Source organism: Saccopteryx bilineata, chromosome X (genome assembly GCF_036850765.1).
Source record: "Saccopteryx bilineata isolate mSacBil1 chromosome X, mSacBil1_pri_phased_curated, whole genome shotgun sequence".
Lineage (NCBI taxonomy): Eukaryota > Metazoa > Chordata > Mammalia > Chiroptera > Emballonuridae > Saccopteryx > Saccopteryx bilineata.
In genome coordinates, this window is record NC_089502.1 from 108,574,204 (window position 1) to 108,583,421 (window position 9,218).

The 9,218-nt window shown below is 43.4% G+C and overlaps 1 protein-coding gene across 1 annotated transcript; it reads right to left on the reverse strand.

Moving 5' to 3' along the window:
* Positions 1-3,997: 3,997 nt before the first annotated feature.
* Positions 3,998-5,047, reverse strand: LOC136317776 (cancer/testis antigen 1-like). The gene is made up of 3 exons (XM_066250515.1): positions 4,815-5,047; positions 4,335-4,466; positions 3,998-4,085 (listed from the first exon to the last, which is right to left on the reverse strand). Exons 1-3 carry the CDS (start codon positions 5,045-5,047, stop codon positions 3,998-4,000), a joined length of 453 nt encoding a protein of 150 aa, XP_066106612.1.
* Between the last annotated feature and the right edge of the window lie 4,171 nt (positions 5,048-9,218).

Here is a 9,218-nt window from a genome sequence, read left to right on the forward strand (position 1 = left end):
GACTGTCCCCACCGGCCAGGATGGCAGATGTTACAATTTGAGAGGCATCGGGTAGGGTGCTCCGAAGGGTCCCCCCTCAGTACTCTGAGAAGAAAGGACTCCTACACAGAAAGGGCCCCTCGCAGAAAATCTTCAGATGAGACTCTAAAGGATCCAACTGTTTCCAAGTCACTGGGCAGCATCCAGAACAAAGCTCAAAAAAATACAGGTTGAGTTAAAGTAGGTTTACAGTTTTTCGTATGGCAAATAACACAATAATTCATAAATAATAATACAAAAATAAACACTGTGTTTCACATACAATTGTAAACCTACTTTTGCCCCACACTGTATGATTAGGATTATAAAGATATCCAGCACTCGGCAAATTATAATGTTTGGCATCCAATAAAAAACTACAGAAGCAGAAAAATCCACCTGACAATGAGGAGAGAAATCAAGCAATAGAGGCATCGAGGATGGAAAGAAAGAAAAACTGCCTTCTTGCATATATGATCACCTACAGAGAAAAGCTGATGGTCTACAGAAGAACGACTAGACTAATTAGAGGAGGGTTTAGCAAATTAGCAGGATATACATATTTTTAGAGAGAGCAATTTTAAGAATATGTAAAAATTAAAAATAAGAGGCTTGGCCCTGGCTGATGGTCTCAGCAGTAGAGCATTGGCCCAGCATGTGGAAGTCCCAGGTTTGATTTCCAGTCAGGGCACACAGGAGAAGTACCCATCTGTTTCTCCTCCCTCTCCCCTCTCCTTCCTCTCTATCTCTCTTCCCCTTCTGCAGCCAATGCTCCATTGGAGCAAAGTTGGCCTGGGTGCTGAGGATGGCTCCATGGCCTCTGCCTCAGGCACTAGAATGGCTCCGGTTGGAGGATAGCAACGCCCTGGATTGGGTAAAGCATCGCCCCCTAGTGGGCATACTGGGGGTGGGAATACCAGTCTGGCACACACAGGAGTCTGTCTGTCTGCCTCCTGGATTCTCACCTGAGAAAAATACAAAAAAAAAGAGGCTTAATTCTGTTGAAATAGGAGAAGAGACACATTCGTTCTCTTTTCTTAAAGCATTTACTTTAGAAAACTTGTAAGTTTCTCTTTAAAAGCATGTTAATAGTTTATTTATTAGCGAGGGTGAGAGAGAGAGGCAGACAGACAGACACAGGAACAGTGAGAGATGAGAAGCATCAACTCGTAGTTGTGGCACTTCAGTTATGCGTTGATTGCTTCTCATAGGTGCCAATCCAGTGACCCCTTGCCCAAGCCAGCGACCTTTGGCTCAAGTCAGCAATCATAGGCTTCAAGCCAGGGACCTTTGGGCTTAAGCCAGCAACCATGAGATCATCTCTATAATCCCACGCTCAAGCCGGCAGTCCCACGCTCAAGGTCGTGAGCCTGCACTGAAGCCAGATGAGCCTATGCTCAAGCTGGTGATTGCGGGGTTTCGAACCTGGATCCTCAGCATCGCAGGCTGAGCTCTATCCACTGCGCCACCACCAGTCAGGCAAAAATGTAAATATTTTTAAAGACTAACAGAGCTTCTTGCCAGCTTTATGACCCAAGAATATCTTTTCAAGGATCTGGGAAACATCTCTTTAAAATGTAAACATCAAGCAAGCTTGTGTCCCTATCACTCAGTTTCTGTGGGAGGGTAGAAGCCTAACTTCAGTGGACACCTGGCTCCAAGCTGCAAAACCAGATCCTGTCAAAAAGATATGAGACATTTATTTTTCCCATGCAGAAAGCCAATTGTATTAGTCTACTCAAGCTGCTCTAACAAAATACCACACACTGGTGCTTAAACAACAGAAATGTATTTTCTTATAGTTCTGGAGGCTAGAACCACAATCAGGGTGCCAGGAAATTCAGTTTCTGGTGAGGACTCTCTTCCTGGTTTGTAGAAAGCCACCTTCTCCTACGTCCTCACATGGCCTTTCCTCAGTGCGTGCAGAGGGAGAGAGGGAGGGGAGAGCGCAGGTAAGCTCTGATGTCTTCTTATAAGGACACTGGTCTTTAGGACCTCATTTAACCTTAGTTACCTCTCAAAAGGCCACATCTCCAAAGACAGCCACACTGGGGTTTTGAGCTTCGGTATATGAATTGGAGGAGTGGGGAGACACAAACATTCAGTCCAAACACTGGTGTACTGATACATATGGTACCCCAGTTGCCAGGTAAATTTCAGATGAAGTATGTGGGAGACCTGGTGGTGTCAAGGCCTCTTATTTGAGGACTAATACGTATATCTTGGGACTATATATGTAATCAGTTATATCTGCTTGCTATATATAGGGGTTAGATTTGTGTTTGCCTTTGGAATCTCTTGGCAGATTGCCTGTGATGTACATCACATTCTGCTGCAATGTTCACTCAGTAATAAACTTCTCCTACCTCTGTGGAGACTTTTTCTAGGTTGGCAGAAGCTGCTGTTCTATTTTTTATTTCATAGCTCCTGACAGTACCTGAAAAGAGCCCTCTTCAGAGTTGAGGAGACAGGGAAAGGTGGGCACGGAAAAAGGTATCAGCATGGTACATTCATTTCAAAGACGTCACATAAGGTTTCAAGGTGTAAGAGGACCTGGGAGAATAAGGAAGCACTGGGAAGCCTGGATTGGGCTTCTTGGCACCCTGCGTTTCTCTTCTACTTTTCCTGCATTTGTCCACTCCTCCATTTTTCCTCAGTCACATGGAGGTTCCCCAGAGCCATCAAAAGGAAACTCACTCGCTCAGCTTCCTGGCGGCTTCACGTGGCAGTGCTCAGGTTGGTATGACACTGTGGCCAAGAGAGTGGGTGCTTCAATCAAACAGGTCAAGATTCAAGTTCTGCCTCTGCTACTTCCTAGCTGAGTGACCTTGAGAAAGTCACTTAGCTTCTCTGAGCTTCAATTATTAGCCTATAAAATGTGTAATAGTACCTAGCTTAAGGGGTTATTGTAAGAATTATGTATAATAATGTAGGTAAAGTACATTGCATAGTGCCTCCACAAAGGTAATTTTGTTTTAAATTATATTTTCTTAAGACTACACTACACTGCCTCCTTTCTCTCCCCCAAACAATTAACCAGCTGTCCTAGCACTTTTCTTCTCTGATCTGAAACAACAGCGGTGAAGCACAAAATTCTTAGTCTAGTGTTTCTGGATTCTCTGCTATGCTCATGCAAACTGGGTTATTTATTTATTATTTATGGCAGGAAACAAATGCAGCAGTGACAGGGATATGGGAAAACCAGCATTCTGGTGGGGGTGGCACAGTCTCTGGAGAGCTAGTTTTATTGTAGCTTTACCTTTTGGAGTCTATCTTAAGAAAACAACCACTCATGCAGAGGCCTATAAACACTAATCCCATTAAAACATTATATACAGTAGGGAAAAATGAGTACGATTTAAGCGTTGAACAATTACATTATAATGCATCTTCTATGCATCCATTCAAGATGTTTTTGAATAATTTTTAGACAGAGTGAAGGTCCAGATGTTGGATGAGAAAATTTCAGGAAAATAATTAGTGCTAACTTTGCAAAACTTAACTTGTTCAATGACTGTTACATATATTTAATGTAGACCTAGAAATCTAAAAGTATAAAAGTATTTTAAAATGCTGACCGTAGTTAATGCTGGAAGAGAAGACCCAGTAATTTTCATTTTCTTTCACTTCCTAAACTGTTTCAACTGCTTGTACTACTTGAATATTTGAACCGCAGAACGTTCCCTCCAACCCAAGGACAAAGGCAATAAAATCTAGATGTTGGAAAGAAACTCGAATACAACGTCTCTGCTCAGTTTTATTATCTGCCGAAGGCAATATTTAAGCACCAATTAAAACAAGAGGGCAGAGTGCCAAAGGGCCAGTACACGCAAACAATTGGGCCCCCCCACAAGTAAAGTAGCAACTACTGCAAAAATAATTGTCCAAGGTAACGATGCATTACCCAGGACAGGATACCCTCGTGGCCTCAGACCCCTTTTCAGCTCTGAAATGTGGTAAAAGGCGGGGATTCCAGGTCCTATGTGTCCTGAAACATCATGTAAAGCCGGTTCATCAAGGAGGCAGTGGCATTTTGCAAGAGGTCAGAATCTTCAGCAGTTAATCGGCTAGGAGAGGAAAAGAAAATCACTTTAGAGGCCATAACTCCTGGCCTTCCTCACGCCCACCCCTCCCCCCAGGTGGCAATTAGGCTTACCACTTCATTAGAGAGGTCCGCAGGCTGTGACAGACCTGGGCCCCACGGCCCTCCTTCCACCAACCCGTGGCTGTCTGCACATCTCCAATAGAGTGCCCCTCAAGCAGAGATTGGCCCCACCTCCTGCTGCTACTCCCACCGAGTCCCTTCTAGAACTTACACTGTCAGCCAATTGCCAGTCACTATGAACTCCCAATGCACCGTCCCTAGGTAGGGCTCAGCATCGTGGCTCAGGATCCTGCGGGCTACGTTCGCATTCACATTGGATTGGAAAGCCACTGTCATGGCGCTGCTGGAGTTAAGGAAAGTGCACCATCTGCACAGACTTCATGGTTCAGGCCCCCATGCTGTCAAGAGGCCGGCCGTCCCCCAGGCTGCCTCTCAGGCCACCCTCCAGGATGACCCTTCAAGGACCTCTGCATCACAGCCCCTCTCAGACCACCCGTATGCCTCCAGGCCACCGCAGCTGCTCCCCTGGCCATCCTGGGTCCCCACTTTCCCCTAGGTCCCCACAGAAGTCTACCCCGCTCCTACCAACCCGCGAAACCTGTCCTGCCCATCCTCCTGTGTCCCCCTACCTCCTGTCCATCCCCTCACCCTTTACTTCCATGGGTAAAAGGAGACTCCTTGAAAAAGATACAACACCAGCCGTTGGCTTTCCATGGGTCTGTCCGAGGCAGCGGCCTGTGCAGCCTGCCCCGAGTCCACGGATACCTCCTCGCCCTGGGGAGCGCCCTCAGCTGCTGCGCGCTCCCCTGCCACGCTGCCTGTGTCTCCAGGGCCCACGGGGCTCCCCCCTGGGCTACTGGGTGGTCCAGCACCACGCACCACACTGCCTGAGTTTTCCTTGTACTCGTCCTCGGGGGCCTCCATGGCAGCTCGCTGGCCACAAACACCAACACACCATGCGTTCACCACTAAGAGACCGGCCTTCCGCAAAACCCCGCCCCTCCGCAGGCAGCGCCTGCGCACACAGACCTTGGGGAGGCTCCTGCCATGGGATTGGTTCCCACAATCCAGCCTTACCACCCAGTCTGCCCTTTCTCGAAGACCCCGTTGCTAGGGAGACACTGGCCCCCTCACGAAGCTCCTCCTCTCTGTGCCCTTCTCTTTGCCTGAGGCCCACTCCGCAGACCCTCTCCATCTTGGAGGAGTGAGCGTGAAAGCCGCTGGTGCTACGGCCCCAAATGGGCTAAGTTCAGGGTGGCAGATCGAGTGTCGACAGAGTGGAACAAAAAGATGGGGCGAATGTGGCAGGGAAATAGGGTCAATACGTGACCAACTTAGCCTTGCAGGGAGCTGAGGTTTTATGTGACCAAATGTTTTCACTGATCGATAATCCATCTTAGCTGTTGTGAGAGATATGACAGGAGGAGAACCCAAAGTCTCACAGCTCATCAATGGAGGGCCAGGACAGAGACAGTAAACTAAGATTTTGAGATAAATATTTTTTTAAAAATTCAAATCCAAGTGCCCTCCTGGAGCTCCTGGAGTCCAAGGAGCTATCGGGGTCAAGATGTATGATGACGGCTATTTTACTTTCTTTCACCTTCACCCTTCCCCTCCTTGCCTGGGGACAGTGCGTTCCCAGCTCTCCTTATCAGTGCTGCAGACTGCTCACCCTCTTGTGCCAGGCCCACCCCTCACCCCTCAGGCCCAGGAAGTGACAGCAGCCATGTCTAGGTTCCTGTCTGTTATTTCTGGGCCACCCTTCTTCCTGCTGTTCTGGTTCCTGACCTTCCCCAGCTCTTCTGTGCCCTATCGGCTGCCCAGGTGGATGGTGCTACTCGAGAAGCTCCCTTTACAGGCTGCCAATTGGGCTCAGCCAATGGAGGGCACGGGCAGGAGACCAGAAGGTGTGAGGACTGAGAACCAGGGCGATTTGTCCCCCACACACATTTTCTGAGACTCCCTGCAGTTCTGGGAGTGGCTGCATTCCTCAGCTCTTCCCAGGATGCAGTAGCACTGACCCCTATCCCTGCCTCTGTAGGCCCAGGCTTGCCGTGGTACCTGACCATCCCTTGGTAGCTGTGGCATGCTGGTAAATGTTTAACAGCTCGTTCTTAGGAGTGTGGGCAGAGTGGTGGGAGTGAAAGTATGCATATACACATGTATATAAGCTTATTATAATTTAATTTTGTTATAATTCTGACCCACATAAAGAATGTGTGGCACACAATTTACAAATAACAGTAAAATATAAAATACTCTTTATTGTAAATATCATAGACCTCATGGATTTTCACAGATTGCTTTAGTTGACTCTTGCCAAACTGTTGTGTCTGTAGCCAACCTGTGCTTGCAAGTGATGATAGGTGTGGCTCTGACACAAATGTCTCTTGATATTTTCATTCATGTGAATTAATAAGGCAAAACTGAGACAACATATATACACATCCATCAGTCACGTGAACAACTTCTTTTCTGAGTCAAATAATAGTGTTCAAATATGTCAAAAGCATTTCCTCAAATTTTTATGCTTTTCACAATGGAACAACTACAGATAAAACACAAACTTAAGACATTTAATGTCCTTATTAACATTTCCTGCATCACTTTTTGAGCAAAACAATAAACCAAGTCCGGGTTTGTAGCATTTGTTAATTTCTGTGGTATCAGTATTCTAACCCTGGCCAATTTCAAGGCACCAGCAGATGTCATGGAACACAGTGTTGGGTAGAGATGTGTTCTTGCTCACTATTATATAGTATTTCCACCATACAGCCCCAATAGACAAAATTAACCACAAGAGCACAGCTAATAGTAACATATAGTAAAGTAATTAGAAAGCAATATTTTAAAAAGATTTTATTTATTGCTTTTGGAGAGAGAGAAGTGGGGGAGGAGCAGGAAGCATCAATTCTCCTATATGCCTTCACTAGGGAAGCCAGGTTTTTGAACTGGTGACCTCAGCATTCCAGGTCAATGCTTTATCCACTGTGCCACCACAGGTCAGGCAAAAAGCAATGGTTTTTTACCTTTTAAAAGTGTAATTTATTTAATCCTAAATTCATGCAGTTAAAACTTTAATAATTATGCAAAATAAATGACTTCTGGAGACCACTATACAGCAAAGTGCCCATAGTCAACAATACTGTATTAATTACTTATAATGTGCTATGCAATGGGCAAAAATTAAAAACAATCCCTTTAAGAAAGTGGTTTTCAAACTTTTTGAAGCCGGGGTGCATTTAAAATTCTACAATAATTGTAGACACACTATATACAAATTTCTGAGAAATATATTATAATAAGTCAAATATTAAAGAAAAAATATAAAGTCCAAGTGTGTTTTTATGGTAATTAAATGAAATAAATATGACAAAATTAAATTTATTTTGATATTAAAAAACATTTTCATGTTATATTTCTTGAGTTATGCTTTTTAGAATTCATAAAAAAGAGGGGTTAAAAAATTAAAAATGTTATCTTTTTATATAGATAGATAGATAGATTCTTAGTAAGATTTAGTAAATTCAACAGGTCCCGACATGAATGTGTTATTTTTTCATTCTTGTGTTTATGAGAAACATGAGCCTGATGTGTCCTAGCGATTTCTTCAATGTTTGGGCATATATTTGAAAGGCACACTCTCATTTTTTCATCAACACACTGAAGAATTCCTCTCTTTTTACTTTAAATTGTGTTGAGTGCAGAAAACCCCCACCATACATATCATCTTAACTTTACACCAAAAAAGGATAGAAGAAACTTGCCTACAGTCTTTCTGGGGAACATGGGGTTAGTGTAAACAGTCCAGCACCACAGCTTAACAGTGTTTTGCAACCTAATCAGGTAAGTGAGGTGGAGGGTTGGGCAGACTGTAAGCTTACAGCCAATTCCCCACACCTCTGTCCTCTAAAAATCTAAACTCTAAACTACCTGTTGGTTTTTTGGTCTCCAACAGGCACATATTTCTCTGGAATACCATAGGGCGCACCTGGAAATCTTGTAGGGTGCACCAGTGCTCCCTGGCGCACACTTTGAGAACCACTGCTTTAAGATCAGAAACAAGTCAAGGGTGCCCCCTTTCACCACTCTTACTCAACATAGCTCTGTAACTCCTTTCCACAGCAATCAGACAAGAAGGAATAAAAGGCATCCAAATTGGAAAAGAAGGAAAACTGTCATTATTTGCTGATGACATCATACTGTACATAGAAAATCCTAAAGTCTCAGTAAAAAAACTACTAGACCTGATAAATGAATTTGGCAAGGTGGCAGGCTTATAAAATCAATATTTAGAAATCAGTAACACTTTTATACACCAACAATAAACTCTCAGAAAGAGAAATTAAGGAAACAATTCCCTTCACTATTGCAACAAAGAAATAAAGTACCTAGGAGTAAATTTTACTAAGTATGTAAAAGAATTGTACTTGAAAAATTATAAGACATTAAAAAAAGCAATCGAGGAAGATATAAACAATTGGAAGCATGTACTGTGTTCATGCATAGTAAGAATAAACATCATTAAAATGTCTATACTACACAAAGCAATCTATAGATTCAATGTAATTCTTATTAAAATACCAATGGCATACTTCACAGATCTAGAACAAATGTTCCAAAAATGTATATGTAACAACAAAAACAAAAAGAACCTGAATAGCCTCAGCAGTCTTGAAAATGAAGAACAAAGTGGGAGGTATCACGCTTCCTGATATCAAGTTATACTACAAGACCGTTATAATCAAAATTGCGTGGTATTGGCATAAGAACAGGGCAGACAGATCAATGGAACAGAATAGAGAACTCAAAAATAAACCTATGCCTTTAGGGTCCATTGATATTTGACAAAGGAAGCAAGAGTATACAATGGAGTAGAGACAGTATCTTTAATAAATGGTATTAGGAAAATTGGACTGTACATGCAAAAAAATGAAACTAGACCACCAACTTACACCATTCACAAAAGTAAATGCAAAATGCATAAAATACTTAAATATAAGTCATGAAACCATAAAAATCTTAGAAGAAAACACAGGCACTAAACTCTCTGATATCTCTCGTAGCAATATTTGTGCCGATATATTTCCACACA

Excerpts from the sequence above, each read along its gene's own strand:
- LOC136317776 (XM_066250515.1), bottom strand. The coding sequence starts at position 5,047 with ATGGAGGCCCCCGAGGACGAGTACAAGGAAAACTCAGGCAGTGTGGTG. Across the intron at positions 4,467-4,814 it reads GAAAGCCAACGGCTGGTGTT|CAGCGCCATGACAGTGGCTT; the intron begins GTATCTTTTTCA and ends CCTTAACTCCAG. Across the intron at positions 4,086-4,334 it reads ACTGGCAATTGGCTGACAGT|CCGATTAACTGCTGAAGATT; the intron begins GTAAGTTCTAGA and ends TTCCTCTCCTAG.